This window comes from Condylura cristata, unplaced genomic scaffold, assembly GCF_000260355.1.
Source record: "Condylura cristata isolate star-nosed mole 26May11 unplaced genomic scaffold, ConCri1.0 scaffold00002, whole genome shotgun sequence".
NCBI classification, from domain to species: Eukaryota; Metazoa; Chordata; class Mammalia; order Eulipotyphla; family Talpidae; genus Condylura; species Condylura cristata.
In genome coordinates this window covers 37,511,604-37,528,987 of record NW_004567103.1, presented here as the reverse complement: position 1 = coordinate 37,528,987, position 17,384 = coordinate 37,511,604, and the positions used below count along the sequence as shown (strand labels likewise).

At 35.9% G+C, this 17,384-nt stretch overlaps 1 protein-coding gene across 2 annotated transcripts in view; it reads right to left on the bottom strand.

Annotated features, from left to right (window-relative positions):
- Nucleotides 1-10,644, bottom strand: part of PDE1A (phosphodiesterase 1A, calmodulin-dependent) — a 244,068-nt gene extending 233,424 nt beyond the window's left edge. Inside the window, exons 1-2 of one of the 2 annotated variants that reach the window (XM_012728738.1) lie at nucleotides 10,601-10,644; nucleotides 10,095-10,205 (exon numbers count right to left, since the gene is read on the bottom strand). In XM_012728738.1, coding sequence (XP_012584192.1) covers nucleotides 10,095-10,195 — 101 coding nt within the window. In that variant the 5' untranslated portion in view covers nucleotides 10,196-10,205; nucleotides 10,601-10,644. Of the gene's footprint in view, nucleotides 1-10,094; nucleotides 10,206-10,471; nucleotides 10,498-10,600 lie in introns of those variants that run through there. The other variant, XM_012728746.1, reaches the window with a different exon arrangement.
- Between the last annotated feature and the right edge of the window lie 6,740 nt (nucleotides 10,645-17,384).

Genomic DNA, 17,384 nt, shown 5'->3' with positions numbered 1-17,384 from the left:
TTAAAAGGGAATGAATGCTTATTTGAAGCAACTGGTGGTTTTTTTTGTATACACACACACACACATATATATATACAGATATATATATATACACACATACACATATATATACATATATACAACAAACCACCTATCTTATAGTCAAAAACAATAAACACCTATTCTTCATGTGTTTGAGGAAACTGGATAGTATGAGTTGAACCTTCATTCACATATCTGGTGGTTGATGGCCTGACAGATCTAGAGGAGCTTTAGCTGGTAGAGTTTATATCTGTTCCACTTGCTTATCCTCTATTAGGCTTGACTCGACTTCAACCCATGGTGTGAAGATTTCAAAGAGCAATAAATAGGTAAATTTCAATTCATAGGCTTTTCCAAGTTTTTCTTGGATCTCATTGACTAAGATCCTTATTAGTCAAAGCAAGTTGTACAGCCAAGTACAAACCCATATGGGATTATTTAGCCAGGGAATGCATGTAGGAAGTCATAAAGAAACTGGGCCATACAACTGAAAACAATAGCATGGAGGAATTTCTGGAAAATAGAAGGTTCTTTGGACATCTTAAATTATTAAAGCAGAAATTTTTTGTCAGGGGTTCACACACACAGACACTTATAAATTGGAACCAGTGGGAGGTATTAGGGATTTTAAGTTCCAAACATATAAAGGATCTTCTTAATCCATCTCCAAAATGCAGTCTAAGATGAGAAAAATACTGTGTGTCTATTCAGCAATTTATATTCTCTGTGGGGAATAATCTCCATTTAGATGATTTTTGTGAAACAAGCAAAAGGTGAAAAGTTTCTGTTCACCTTATTTCATAAAAGAAGCTTATTGTATGCTTAAAATCCTTTATGACAAGTGATGAGGCATCATGGCAAGAATAAAACACCTAGCTTTTTATCATGAGAATTCTTGGCTTTATTCTCACTGGTAAATAAAAATCTTCAGGGATATGCAACCCTATGTTTCCACTGTGCAGGGTTTTCTTTCTTTGTTGTTCTGGATATCAAAAGGCAAATAAATCAGAATAATTAAAGATCTAAGGGTCCAAGATCTGAAGAGGTAAGAAAGTTTAGGAAAAGTCAAATTTCCTTGTAAATATTAGCTAGGATCTTTGTTCAAATGGATTAATGAAAAGGGTTAATGGTAGTGCATGTACTAAAAGCAGGTGAGAAATAAAACTGAGGAATTTTTGACATCCAAAGCCCATGCTAAATGACAACTCCCCTTGGTTTTCAGCTTTGAGCATGCAGAACAAGCAAACAGATGGCAGGATTGTGGGAAAAAATCAAGTCAAGAGGAAATCTTTTAACTCATGAAATGTCAAGTTTTATGGTAAGACTTAAGTGTTAAATGGAAGTACCTAATTCAGGATTAAACTGACTTAGATATAGTATGGGCTTAGAAATCCTACCCTCCGCTTACTGACTGGAAAGAAACAATGAAGTCATGTAATGTCTTTGAGGCTCAGCTTTATCATCAGAAAAACTAGGCATAATTGTGCTAAAGCAACTAGAGAGGAAGAAAAATTAAAAAAAATATAAATTTTAACATGCAAAGAATTATAAATTATGATTGCTACTGATTCATTTATGAAGTGATTTTAAATAGTAAACTAGTTAAAAATGTGATTGAGGCAGGTTCTTAACTTGCTCCAAAGGCAGTTTATGCTGAACAGTTATAGAAAGTCCAGTTTTAAGTGAACCAGAGTCAGCATACCATTGCTTTTCCAGTAAGAAATCTGTTTCCATTCTTTTTCTAAGTTTTTAGAGGCCTGATTTATGAACATGTACAAGAACCCAAGAATCTTTTGATCATCCATGTTTGTACTTAAAGCCGACCTGTTTCTTGTCCTTCTGACACTGGTTCTTAGAGGTTTTACTTCTTTTTAATGACTCATTGTAAACTTATTTGACTAACTATAAATATCAAAAAATTCCTACCAAAATGATCTGAATTGAACACTTTCTGAACTTAGTAAAAATTTGTGGTTTTAACTATTTTAATTATATATGATTGTAACTAGAGGCATCATCATAAAAGAAGGAGGTGTCATGTTCCCCACCTCCATTAGTATACAGTTGCTGTGGATTACTTACTGGGAACAAGAGGCAGAACCAAGCAGCCAAGTTGAGGTATATTTCACAGTAGGCAGCTGAGCTCAGGGGGAGACATGTGGAACAGGTAGAGAGACAGAGAGAAGGCACTTGCTTCTTGGCTTTACACTTACATCATAGACAAGTGGGAGAGAGACATGTAGGGACACTTGGAAGAGATACATGGGTGAGTGACACTTGGGAAGGCTGACAATGGCATATTTTGTCTTAATTTGTAATTTGATCTTGCTCCTTTCATCTCTGGCTGGTTTTACTCCTTTTCTATTGTTCTCTGCAAGAAGGTGCCTTAGACTTGTGGGAAGTTTTGGTCCTCAGTACCAGACTTTGGGCCAAATCTGGTTGGATCTTTACTGATGAGGAGATGGCTAACACTGGGTGTTTTATTCTGAGTATTCTTTCTTTCTTCTCTCTATACGCACACTAATCCTGCTAAAGTTCTCTCACATTTTGGTATGCTTTGACGTGCTGTATATGGATGGCTAGCCCCCTTAAAAGCATGCAACGTTGGCAATTCTGGAGGACCCCTTAGTAGCATGCCAACATAATCCCTTTAAACAATTTCAAGAAACTGTAGCTTACAAGACAAACTAAAGTCTCAGAATGTTTCATAGACACTTTAGTAATCTATTGTCATGTGTATATCCTTTAACAATATGCATTTATGTCTAATACTTGGCTCAGCCCAGGCAGCAAAATTCTATGATCTCATGAGTCTTTAAAACTATCACCTATTTAATGATGTTAATGAGCAATTCTTTTCATATCAAAAGGTTTACAGCACAGTCCTTTTGGATGAGAATCAGATTTCCTCAAATATTTGCATTTGATTATCTCATTGAAATATGCTAGAATACAAACTAAGATCTAATAATGGTAATTTGGCATTTTCTAAAACAAATAGAGGAAACAAAGGACAATGGGACATGGCAATAATTACTTAGATTTCAATTCCACTGTGAATCAGATCTTCACTGGGATAAGGAAAGGCCTAAGGAAAGATTTCAAACTTGAATGACTCAGAAATCAACTAGCCCTATGTCATGCATGATTACAGAGAACTAAATTCTATTCTAAGGCCACTGCACGATGCTTAACTAAAGATGTTGAAACCATCAAGGCAATTTTTTCTATCCATGAAACTCTCAAGGTCAGTCTATTTCTTTCCCTCGGTGTTCTCTCCCTATATACATTTTCCTCCTCCCAGAGAAATGTAAAATCTTGAGTATAAATGTTCTGGTAAAAAGAAAAATGAGGATGCTGGTGACACCAATTCCACTGAGCAAAGAAACAGCCTTATTTTCTCATCTTTATAACAATTCTCTGCCCACTGATTCTGGTAAGAAAGTTACCTGCAAAAAAATAAAATTCTATTTCTGCCTATAATATCAGTAATTATGTGATAATAAGATTCCTTGAATTCTGGACAGTGTTCTAAACAGTTTGCAATTATTAATTCTTTTAATCTTCTTAATAGAAATTAGATAGAAATTGCATTCTTTCCATTTTACAGATTAAAAAAAAAAAACTATGACATAAAAAAAAAATCAATCAACCTGGAGATAGAATAGCATTTTACAGTAAAGTTGGAATACAAACAGAGAAGGTTATGGGAGGATTAATAATGATAATTATGATGTTTTGAGGGCTGACTTAGTGCTGAATATGGTAGGGATTAGCTATGTTATTCATAATAATCTCTTTCATTCCAAAGTTATAAGATAGATACCAATTTTTGTGTGTCTCAGGTGAAAACTCAAACCCTTAAAGAACTCATCCTTGATTATTTGAATTACCTTCCTCCGAAATCTTAATCATATCACCTGTTGTATTTTTTCCCCAGATTGCTTCCTACTTTATATAACTCACATTTTTGTTGTTTGTTTTCTCTACTAGAGCCTAAAATAATACTTGGCATATTACACAATTAGTGCTATGTACTAAATGAGTGAATGAATGATGATTTAAAATAATTGGATTTTACAAATAATGAGAGTAAAGTTCAGAAAAGGTAACTTTTCATAGTCCCTCAACTAATGGACAGCTAGTGTTTAAAACAATCTGGTATTTAAAAAAATCTGGCTGATTACAGAGTTTTATGCTCTAATCCCTAAGGTATTTTTCCTCCACTATCCTATTTTTTAAGCCATAATATAATTTATATAAGGACTGAGACTTACCTTAAAATTATATAAACTAGGCCCTCCCTGGTGGCACAGCAGGTGCCACAGCACTAAGAAGCTAAAGCCACTTAAGAAGAGTTCGATCCCCGCCCCAGAGGTGACCCACAGGGAGAGGCAGCCCTCTCCTGACCCGCCCACTGCTCCCCTCACCAGTGTACTTCGTGGATCTGCCTGTTTTGCTCCCCACTCTGTCTCTGGTGAATCTTCTCACTACCACTGCACCTCTGGCCTGTATCCTAGTTCTAAATGCATAAACAAATAAATCTTTTTTAAAAATTATGTAAACTAAAATAAGTTTTCTAAAGTAGTTTTCTTCAAATGAGTTTTATGACTTAAAAACAGATTTTTAAATGATATCCCTATTAATCCATAAAAAAATCACATACTCATTAATGTGAAAACTAACAATAAGGTTCATCATCAAGAGAGATAGCATATGCATTCTTCCTTGATGTTTGAAATGAATCTACTCTTGTACTCTCAATATCAGAGTTTGGTGAGAAAACTGGTGGTCTGGGCATGTCAACCAGGGTTAGATGGAAGGCGGTACATTAATTTAATGGCTAAAAATAATGAGTATCTGGGCCCTCCCTGGTGGCGCAGCAGGTTAAAGCGCAGCACTGAGAAGCTAAAGCCACTTCCGCATGAGTTCGATTCCCGCCTGCCCCGGAGGTGACCACATGGCATGGCAGACCTCTCCTGACCCCGCCCGCTGCTCCCCTCAGCAGTGTACTTCGTCGATCCGCCTGTTCTGCTCCCCCCTGTCTCTGGTGAAGCCTCTCACCCTCCGCATCTCTGGCCTGTACCCCAGTTCTGTATGAATAAATAAATAAATCTTTAAAAAAAATAATAATAATGAGTATCTGATTCCAATGTGCCAGAGAGTAATGCAGTCCCACAGTGAGGTATCATGTCTATGCTTATGTGAATGTGAGTGTGTGTTGAGAGACAGTAGAAATAGTCGCATTGATTGTTCTGTTACTGGTTTAGGAATTAGGTTTCTTATTGCTGCTATAACAGATTCACAACAAACTTTGTAGTTTGAAGTTACATTGGTCAAAATATTGATGCAAAATTCACAGAGCTAAAATCAAGAGTTGGTAAAACTGCATTCTTTTTAAAGGTTCTGTTTTCTTCTTATGTTTCTAGAAGTTGCCCAAATTCCTTGACTCATAGCCTGTTTCCTCTACCTTTAACACTGACAAAGGCAAAGTAAGTTCTTATCTCACTGCACTCTGACCTCTTCTTTTGCCTCCCTTCTTCAACTTTCAAGAAGCTTGTGATTATATTGACCTCACCTCTCTAATTCCAGGCTAATCTTCATATTTAAGATCATCTGAATTGCAACCTTAACTCCATCTGCTACCTAAATTTCCCTTTGACAAGTAAGGTAACATCTTCACAGGTTACAGAGATTGGAATATGGACATTATGACTCTATCTTAACAGGGTCTCTACTAGAATTTTGACTAGGACACTTCTTCCTGATGAGGCTATGTCCCCAGTGCTAGAAAACATTTATTATGCTTGAATCCTGTTGCCCACTGAATACAGAGATAGCTTCAAGCACTGAACCAGAATCATCAGACTCATCAGAAACATCCCTATAGAGCTCTAAAAGCCCCATAGGAAGCAAGAGTAACCCTGACCAAAAGGAGAAAGACAAGTGGTCTCCTCATGAAAAGAGTGCAAAATAAGCAAAAACAGATGTATGATAAGCAGAATTTCTTTGGAGTAACCCTGAGGGCCACAGAAAAAGAGGCCAAGTGGAGGCACCAAAAGTCAAGGAGATGTGGGGAGACACCATGAAAGATGCTGAACTTGGAAAGGAAGACCCCAGAAGACTTTAAACGACTTAAAGAAGGAAAGTAAAATGATCAGATTTGCTAACCAATAATGTTGCTTCATCCTAAAGTGGGTTCCAGTTTAGAACAGAGTGCTAGTAACTCCTGTCATTTATCCTTTTTTGACAGATTTTTTCCTAATATGTATTTTTATTGAATCTTGGTGATAAGGGCTGGGACTACTTCATCTGAGAACTGTACAACACACTTTTCAATATCAGCCAACTGAAGTTGTAGACCTAATATACTGATCTCCTGTGTCCTTCACTTTGTTTCTATATGTTTCATTCTTCCACTACTGATGCTCATATTTACTATAAATCAAAGAGGGGGAAAAAAGAAGCAAAGTCTTTCTACTGCTATTTTCATAATTCCAGGTCTTAATAGCTGCACATTTGCCTGGATTAAAACAGCTAAGAAGATATATGTCTATACAGTAAGATTAGGTTGTAATTGTGAAATTCTCAAGATAATAATTCTACATTTATAAAAACTAAAGGAATTGGAAGTAAGTACTATGGAGTGGTGAGTCTCATTTTTGTCAAAAGTTTATGGTTTCATACTTTCCTCTCATTTGCTGAACAAGTATGTAAGAGGACACCTGATTTAGTTTTTTGCTATAGTGCCATGTGATATTCACTAGAATTTCTACTTTATCACAGTTTTCTGGAAATACTGTTCCCCTTTAGATGGATTTCTCAGAACAGTGGCACTGATTGGAAAGAGCAGCATCACATTTTAAAATATTTTGGATTGTTTTCAAATTGACAATAATGGAGCTCTTTTTTACATTTAAAGAAAAAAAGAACAGAACCACGACACAAATAGAGACTATTTCTAAAATTTAAAAAAAAAATCTATGCATAAATGAAAATAAATATAAAAGTTTCAACTCAACTTACCTCATGGGAATCAATAAATTTAACAATCTGTAAAGACCTACAAAATGTTTCTCTGTGAGTAGAAAGTAATATAGGTCCCAAAGGCATAGGAAATTTCTGAGCCAGAAATTTCATCAGGTGTTGAGTGGTAAAAGAAATAGGAAGTTTATGCCAAATAGTTGATAACTATGGCAACAATATGATTCTTCTTAAACATAGCTTATGAAGGACCTGATGTCATAGTCATTTGTTAATATTTCTACTATCACAGATGATGAGTCATAGTGTAGAATTTAAATTGTCATATTGACTATCAAATTAATGGTAGACAATAGATTGAAGAAAGTAATAACTATAAATGAAACAGTAGAATAAACTAAGAATACCTCAGAAAATGGAAGAGATTCCAATTTTTTCCCATAAAGGAATAAGATTCTTGACACATAACATTACTTGTGTCTCAATTTAACATTTTATGAAAAAGATTTAAAAGGAAATCAATTACATAGTAGAGAAGAATTGATATTTTAATTTAGCTTACCAATATTTTTGCCTGTTGTAAAATTTTTAATTATTTCTACAGATGCAAAAAATGCATTATAAAATGTAATATGATAATGTCCACAAAATATTTTCTGTACATATCTGCCTCTAGTATGTCATGTTCACTATATTTCAGGTATATTTTTAATAAACCTCATTTTACTGTTAATTTTTGTCCCAGTTGTAAATTAACCTCATATTGTAAGCTCTCTTAAAAACAGACTATTCTGTTGAAATAAATCAATTTATTTGTAAAGCTACATACAGTAAAAGATCAAAAAAAATCACTTTCTGTGCATTAAATCTATTTCACCAAACTAAGAAAATTACTGCAAAATTACTTGATAGCCTTCATGAGAAGCATGACTCTGTCAATACTTAAAGGTGGAAATCTAATATTAGTAATTCTGATAAGCTTAAATTCTGTTGAGTCAATATTACAGTTTAAATAGGCAAGACAACTTCAGCAGTGGAATAGAGTCTCTCATATCACTGCTTTGAAAGCAGACTACACAAAAGACCATAATTAAACAATTTGGTTGTCATTAGTCATGCAGATTTGAAATTTAAAGCTTCTTATTTTGACTATGCTAAACATAGAATACTGGAAAAGTCTTAAGTAAAAGTATAAGTTAAAGTAATAACATCAAAATGCAAATTTCTTCTGTCTTTAAGGCAAAAGTAGTCATTTCAGTTTACTCATAATGACTTAAAAAAAATAAATAAATAAAACCTAACTGTCGGTAACTTTTCCCTAAGTGATTATTCCATCATGTATTAGATACAACTCAAAATTTACTCAATATATCTAAATGCTATTATTTCTTACATCAATGTTGAATACCAAGTCATGACATTTGACTATTGAATGAATCCATCACCCTATCTTGAAATAAATGACAGACTGATCTTTGAGATCAACTGATGAAGTGAAAATCAGATAAATTTGCCAAAATGTTAGGTAAACACACTTTCCAAATTTCTTAATAGTATATGCATAATCCATCACAACCTCATGCATTCCAGAAACTACAGAAAACAGAATAATTACAAACAAAACAAAAACATCTTGCCCTGCTCCAGGGAAGAAAGTCTAAAATAGGTTGTAATTTTAGATACAATTTTTCCTGTACAGATGTTCATCCACTCTTTAGATTAAGACACAAATCACCCAATGACTGCCAATGTTTAAATTTTATCTATGCAAATTAATTTCATAAGCTGCTACTTGCTTCACATACTTATTTGTTTCTCTAAGAACTACATCACCAAAAAACATAAAATGTCCAAACCCTGGGTGGATCTTAGAAATACATTTTGCTAATTCATTCAAATAATGTGAAGATAACTTTATTTCTTAAGTTATTCAGTTAAATATTCTTTAGTTATTAAAGTGATATTATACTTAATGCCATATAGTACTTCACGTGTAAAAAAATAGAGAACACTAAATATATTGACATTAATTATGTTCAAATGGAATTTTCCCTCTAAACAAAGTTTGATCGTTTTTCTTTTAAAAAATACTAGCTGACAGCAACACTGAATTTACTCAGAAGTTACATTTTATAAAAGTGTGTAAACAGCATTAGAAATATGAATCCTAGAAAACCTGTATTTCACATGGCATAGAATTCCTTCAGCCATTATCATAGAAAAGAACTATATTGCATTTGAGTTCTGCAAATATGCTAAGCAACTGCAAGAACCTGTAAATATTCATATTTCGCACCAAATGTTAAATCTGATATTTAAATTGTGACAATTAAAATGAAGCACATAAATATAATGTGCTAGGGCACTAAGTAGGAATTAGTAGCATACATAGAAAAAAGCTTAAATGTTTAAATAGTAAAGTGAATAGCACTACAATTAAAGTTCAACTCAGGTGCTTAACATTTCAGGCTTGATATAAGCACATCTCTCAAACCATCTTACTAACAGTCTATTTATAAAGTGAGTTATTCTGTACTCTCAGAAGTGAAATGTTTAATTTAAAGCTAAAACTCTGCAATGTTTGTTATGTGGCTAGTATTTTTACCACATAAGTATTTATTCTTAAAGAAATATTAATTCAGGCATAAGAGTAAGCACAACGTAATATAATTATTTATTACCATGCTACCCCTGTCCTTGTTTTTTAATCTAATCACAGATAAATAATTCCCAGTAGTAATCTCTCTATTTACCCAAGGGAAATTTTATTTCTGCAAGTATCCTGACAAGCAGTTTTCCTAATTACTTCTCTGGTTATCCAAAGCAACATATAAAGAATGTATAAAAGAAGCCATGTAATATAGCAGTGAATACTTGAAGAGTTAATTTACATAAAATATACAGGTGCAAAAACAACTATCTGTTCATTATGCAAATTGTTAGCTGAAACTGAAATGTTTTATTTTTAAAAAGCAAATCCTTTTAAACGTTAGTCCAGAAAGTCAGACAGTGCCAAAAATTAGTAATAAAATAATCAAATTTGGGGGAGGGAGAAAAAAAGCATAAAACCAAGCAAAAAGCTTACTTACATTCCTTTCAGGCGTTGCCACATTTTTTCAGTCTGTTCTCCTATGAGATACTTAAAAGTGGTGGTTTCCAGTTCTTCGATTTCTGTAGCAGTAGACCCCATGATGATACTCCTAGGACAACACAGTTACAGTCAGTTTCAGAAGCTAGAACAAGCATTCCTCAGTCTACTCTAAAGCTCAGTTTACAGTTGCATCTTTTCTCTACGAAACATTGCAGATTTGCAAAGCTGAGGGCAGCCTCTACCAAAATTGCTACTGACTTTGACAGGCATATCCACTGCTCACCACATCACCCCCTCAAGCAGACATCAGTATAAACAGATCTCTGACCTCACGGGAACAATCCACACATGTGTGCCCGCTACTGTACTACTGACCGACTGAGCGCTCCAGCTCTCCCCAGAAGCAGCTCATTTGTTACTCTTTCATGCACTGAAGCACATCAGAATTCCTACAGTTTATGAGATCTATTATGCACAAGAGAAATGTGAATGACTTTAGCGCACCAGAAGAAACTGAATTCCTCTCCACCAACGGAAGGAAGGCAGGATGTAATAAGAAAACAGATGGTAGGAACCAGTATCAGCAGCAGCACCACCCTGAGAAAAAAAAAAAAAAAAAAAGATGCCTGTTTTAAATGCCAGGGTTTTTGTATCTTAATTGATCTGAAACTAACGCTTAAAAATATATCACACTTTAACAATAAATGCAACAAATGTTAATGACAACAAGGAGAAAATAGCACACGGAGCCATACAGAAGACAGACCACGTAGCTCCACAGGTTGTTATTGAAAGAATATGTACATCAAGGATGCTGTAATCATGCTTATTCACCTTCTCCTAGCAACTTACACAGTAGGTAGCTGCCAATTTAGCCAGTGGAAAACACAGCAGCTGCACACAGCCTGCTCCGTGAATCCTTTAGGGATTAACAAATAAATAAAATGAAACAAGTGTGTACGCTTGTGTGCATGTTGAAGGGGAGTGTGTGTGCACGTTTGGATGCGTGTGTGTGCGTGCAGGATGGTTGAGGGAGTGAGAAAAGGAGAGAAATTGATGCTGTGCTGCTTGTGTATTTTAGAAGAAAAATAAGTGGACATAAAAGGAGTCAGAACTGAGTCGTCTGTCAAGCTCCCAACACATTGCCAGTTTTCTTTGAAATAAGCACAGATCTTGAGTAAGATCTTTAACAGCTATTGCTAGCTGCAAGCTGCTAAGAAAAATACACTCAAAATTAAGGTCTCTCGTTTGTTTGTAAACCCAGGTATCATTTTGTTCCTCCCTATAAGAAAAACTATTATAAGAGGCTGAAGCTAGAGATTTTCATGGTAAGTAGAGAGCAGTATTGCTAATATTTACGTAGTGCTTGCCATGTGTGATAGTTCCCAGTACCCAACAATATTACCTTTCTAAATTCTTACAAAAATTTCATAAGATAGATAATGCTCTTGTTTAATATTTGAGGAAACTGAGAAGCAGACATTCCCCAAATTTAGTATCAGTCCTCCCAAACAGTGATTCTGATTTCAGGGACAATTCTTCCAATATAAAGTTACTATGTCTCTCTAAACAACACTATCTAGAATCCAGTAGTCAAAATTATATGTGAAACAAATTCTAATTTTATAGAAAGTGCTATATGTGTTAACAAACGGTTAGTTTTTCCTGGCTCCCCAGAGCTGGATCATACAGCATTATTGTGGGTTCACATTACTTAAAGAGAAACTTCACAATGTCTGGAGCCCTGATGTCCTACAAATCGAGGAGGTCGTCCTCAGATTCCTGGTAGCAGAAACTTACTTAGGTGGCACCAATCTGGAGTTCCAAATGGACCAGTCCATCTACAAAAGGAAACGTGTTGGCATTTCCTCAGAATTCCGAGGGGAACCTGGGAGAGTTCTCCGGGCAGCTTGGGGCACTGTAGCCACGGAGAAGGGGGCGGATGTCAGTCTTTTCCCAGCAGGACACTGGCCAGCCGGCTGTGCTCAAGTTTGCTGCTGCCCTGGGGCCGCTCCTACGGCAGCTTCACCTTCAGGCCAACTTCCGGCCTGTGCCTCCTCGGGGTTGCTGATCCCGGGGCTGCCTACCAAACTCTCAAAGAGGCGTCCTACGCCAGCCTGCGGATCACTGCTCTGTACAACGCAGCCTCTGCAAGTGAGTCCACACCACCTTCTGGACCCTAAGGAGCTTGCTCTGCCAGTCGGGTGCGGGCGCTGCGGGGTAAGTTCTACGCATGCGCATCATTGGCTCCAGGAAACGCCTGGAAAGGTCGTGTGTCGGGGGCACTTTTCCGGAGTCAGAAGAGATAGAAAGCCGCAAACCTTTGCTGTGACCGATATGGCGTTTCAGCGTATTCACACTGCTCTGGTCCCGAGGTCACAGATAGATCTAGTGGCATGCAGGTGTCTCCTTGCCTGTGTAGCAGCTCCCCACGGAAGACTGGGGTGCCCAGCCCGCCACTGATCCCTGGACGTCGAGCCGCTGCTCAGGTCTCTGACAGACAGGGAACAAGTGAGTAGTCTTTGCTGTTCTTCAACCTACTCTTAAGTGGAGATAAAGTTAATGGAAAATAGTTTCTGAAAAAACAAGATGAGGTTCAATCAAGTGACCGCTTCAGTTTTTCTCTCTCCAAGTTATTTCCTGAGCTTCGTCTTTAATATTTTTAAGCTACTAAACAGCTTAAAGCATGCACAACTTTACCTTTATGAACGTTTATCAGAATTATCAGAAGTTAGTCAGTTTTACTCTGAAGATACTGATTTTACCCTGTGACTTAAGTTAAAAAAAAAGGGGGGGGGCGGGCCGGGGAAGACTGAATAGAAAATCCATCATGTCTCCTTAGGAAAATGAAACTTAAATACTGTTTTACAAAAAATTGAGATTTATCCCTTGACCAATTAACATCCATCAAGAACGTCTTCCCATCCTCAAGCCCATGGGAGTTGACTCGTAAGCTAGTTAAACACTCCTTTCTTTGCACTCCTTGTCGATGAACATAGCCTGCCCCAAACCCAGAAAAAACTATAGTTTTGTGTCCTGAATTGCAGTACCTCTGCTATTCCTGAATAAGCTAAATTTCTAGGATTTTTGGGCTTGCCTCAGTTTACCTCTTTATTTAGGTTGACAACTGTAGGGTAAATGGAAGTTACCAGGTTTTTTCCACCCTCCCACCATTAGTGCCAGTGAATGCCACCTGTGGGCATATGGGTGTCTTATGATGACACCTGGAGTGTAGTGTGGGCATGCGTAGGTGGGAACACCTGACTCAAGGGACTTACTATACAAGTGTGGCATCACAAAGGCTAGGGAGGTGGAGGATCATGAGCCCTAGTGCAGTAGAAATCAGTGAAGAGATTGTGAGAGAATGAGTTAAAATTCGCTAGGGGTAGGAGGCCCCTCTGCCTGCCCTGAACCTGGTTGCCTCACTACAAATGCTGTAGAAAGATCATTAAAAGCCTGAAAACGCCATTGAGGGCTCCTGGACTCCTCCTATACCCATTTGTTTGAATCTAGAGAACCTGCTTTGTGCCTTCCTGTCACTACAACAACCTTCACTGTGCCTTCATTTGTAATCCTAGCTACAATCACTTAATAAACTTTAATTTTTCTTTAATGAGAAAAATTACAAATATCTGATTTCTGCTCTCAGAGATGTATTTCAAATATCCATAAAAAGCGACAGTGCACATTTTATGAACCTAGATACTATAGATCTTAGAAAACAGGTTGCCAATATCAAGAAAAATTGAAGGTACATAGACTCTTTCCTACATGTATAAAGGACTGTCTTAGTTCATTAGGGCTACAAAAGCAAAATACCATACACTAGGTGGCTTTTGAAGAATAGAAATTTATTTTTCACAATTCTGGAAGCTGGAAAATCGAAAATAAAAGCATTGATATATTCAGTGTATGGAAAAAGCCTGCTTTCTGGTTCCTCCTGAGAAGGTTAATAAGGATCTTCTGAGCTGTGTCCTAAAGACAGAAAGTTAAGGGAACTCTGGGATCTCTCTAAGGGCACTAATCTTATTCATGATGTCTCCACCCTTATAAGCTAATCACCACCAAATGGCCCATTTCCTAGCCATTATATTGGAAATTAAGTTTCTACATATGAATGGGTGTCATAAACATTCCATATTATAGGAGATATACACAAGAATGTTTATAGTGGCAATTTTTTAAAGCTAATAATTTCCTTTTAACTAAAAAATATTGACACAGTCATAGGATGGAATGTTGTATGTATTGCCAAATAATTTTCTTAATCTCTTTTAGAGATTTTAGTACTCCCTCTGGGGTAAATCGCCCATAATTTTACTGTCCATTATAGAAAGGCCTGACATGCTCACTACCCATTATAAAAGTATGAACAGTGAAAACGTATGACATAGTAAAATATTTTATTGATGAGTAGATCTCATACTATTATTCAGATCTGTAAGAATTTAGACAGCTTATTTATATCGTTTTATTCTCTGGGAAATGTATATGTAGCTAGTAAGAAGGTAAATGCATAGGAATGATAAATACCAAATTCTGAATAAAGGTAATGTCTAGAAGAGAAAAGGGAATGTTAATACAATCTAGAGGTTCTTCACTCTTTGGGAAGTGTTTTCTTTTTTCAGAAGGGAGTAAATATATAGGTGAATGGGTAATATCTACATGTCTTTCAATACTTATGAAATATGTAATTTTAAAATTGTTTTAATTCTCTAGAGGAAGACTATATTTTATTACAGATACAGAAAAAAATATATTCTGAATATAAACAAAAATGAGAGTAGAGCTGCCAAATATTGAAAGTAAAACAGGAGGATGAGAAATGGAATTAATTTTACAATCACCAAAATTCTTATTTTGTGGGAAATTAAATGATACTATAAAGTTGATAAAGATATAAATATCTGAGTATACTTTGCATAAGTGCAATATGCTTTAATTGTTACCAATAGAATGTAAAAATACTCATGTAACTTTTAAAACTTGGAGACATAAGTTCCTAGTCTTTCCTAGTATGAAGACATCAAGTAATGTTTGATGTTGGTGGGCTAAATATCAAAAAATTAAGCTCTATGAAATTAAGCTTATGTAATTGATCACCAGCAGAAGTAAAAATGAAGGTGGGTACTATAAAAAGTAGGGCTTGTGGTAGTTGGAGAAAGCATAGTAGGTGATTTGCTAGTACTCTGTACCTCTGTTTCCATTCACTCATTCATCTAATCTTCTGTTTTGATCACCTAATTCCTGCCCAGGAATTGTTATCCCTTGTTTACCACATAGACTTAAAACTCTATTTTTAGACACTTTTCTTCTTTATTTTTTTTTTTAAAGATTTATTTGTGCATACAGAGCTGGGGTACAGGGGCAGTGAGAGGATACACCAGAGACAGAGTGGGGAGCAGGACAGGCGGACTAACAACGTACACTACTGAGGGGAGCAGCGGGCAGGTCAGAAGAGGTCTGCCGGGCCCTGTGGGTCACCTCCGGGGCAGGGGTCAAATTCATGCTAAAGTGACTTTAGCTTCTTAGTGCTGTGCTTTTAACACGGTGCGCCACCAGTGAGGGCCCACTTTTCTTCTTTAAATTTAAAATGAAAAGGTTTTTAAAAACTGAGACCATCTACATGTATGTTTAGTAGTTTTACTCATTTCGTCTAATATGAAGTGCAGCATTTTCACATATTCTTAATACAAAAATACATAATCACTTATATAGAGGAATTGAAACAATAGTACAAGGTGTAAAATGAAAGCCACCCATAAGCCCTGGGGAAAATAACCACTAAATTCATATTATGATATCCAAGTGTGTAAAATTGTACACTCCTTTGTCCTTTTAAAACTTGCTATGAATATTTTCCCATCCCCTTAAATTTTCTTAAAAATTATTCATTCAGCTGCTGCATAATATACTACCATTTGCACCATGTGGTAGCACACTGCTAATTAATTTTTCCAGTTTTCCTTTATTATAAACAATCCTTTGATGAATATTTTTGCACAAATACTCTGCACAAAGGACTTGTCTACCTACCTGTTTCTTAAGGACAAATTCATATAGAATAAATATTGCTGTGAGAGTTATAAATCTATAAATTCCTTAACATTTATTTCCATTTATTCCCTGACTTGCAATACATGAATATTCTAAACTAAGGGCAAACTTAACTCTTAAGCAAATGGAGCCAAATATATTCATTTCTTCTTCATGGTATAGGTATGGTTCAGGTACGCCTTTATAGACTTATATATGCGTATATCCAATACTTATTGACTTAGATTTTATTATAATTGATATACACTTGAATTTTGTTGAGTGCTCTAATTTATGTAGAATTTATCTTTGTTTATATGAAGGGGACAGATCTAACTACTTTTCCCCCAAAGATTTCATCTATAATCCAGAACCCTTTATTGAAAGTTTTTTTCTACTCTCATTGATTTGTATTGTGGCCTTCACCAAACAATATATTTTTGTATACACTAGTAATTGTTTCTGAAGCATCTGTGCTGTTTTATTGCTCCATCTGTCCATTATGTAAGTCTCACAAATTTACTAATAAGATTTTGATGAGTTTTAAATTACATTTAATAAGCATTATTTTCAAGTGCTTTTCCCAAGTATACATTACCTGTCAGTCTCACATCAATATTTCAATGCTTTATTATGCTTATTTTGTAGATAAGGAAACTGAGCCCAAGGAGGCCAAGTCCTCCAAGTAGCACTTGATGGAGTCAGGATTTAAACCTAAATGCCTGTAATTCCAAAGCCCTCACTCTCTCAATTCTTTTCTTTAAGATGAAACTAAGCTAAGATGAAACTTTAACCTTCTATTTACAGCAAGCTGTTTTTAGACAGACTTGAGATTGAGAACAAAGTATATGAGATCTTCTAACAAAAAGTCAGACAGATGAACAGGAGGGAGAGATGGACACAGTTGAGGACTTCCATGCTAGATCTTTTCCATTTGGAAAAGTGATAACACAATTCAGGTCAGTTTTTAGTCTTCAGTTCTTTAGCTTAGTTGTCTTCATTAAGTGGAGGCAGCTCTCCCCTTTATCTGTTTCAACCAGAAGTCCAGCACCTCTGCTTGTGCAATTTTCCTAGCTGCCAGTTTGAGTTCTACATTGGCCTTCAGAGTCTGGTATCTTTGGTCTTCCCTTTCTGTTCTTACTGTGTGATCCTCAGCACACTTCAGTGACTCATCATTTCTTCAGTGGCCTTTGACCACTACCTTCTGTTCTCAGACCTCTTGAAGAGATCAAAGAAAATTTTTTCCACACAA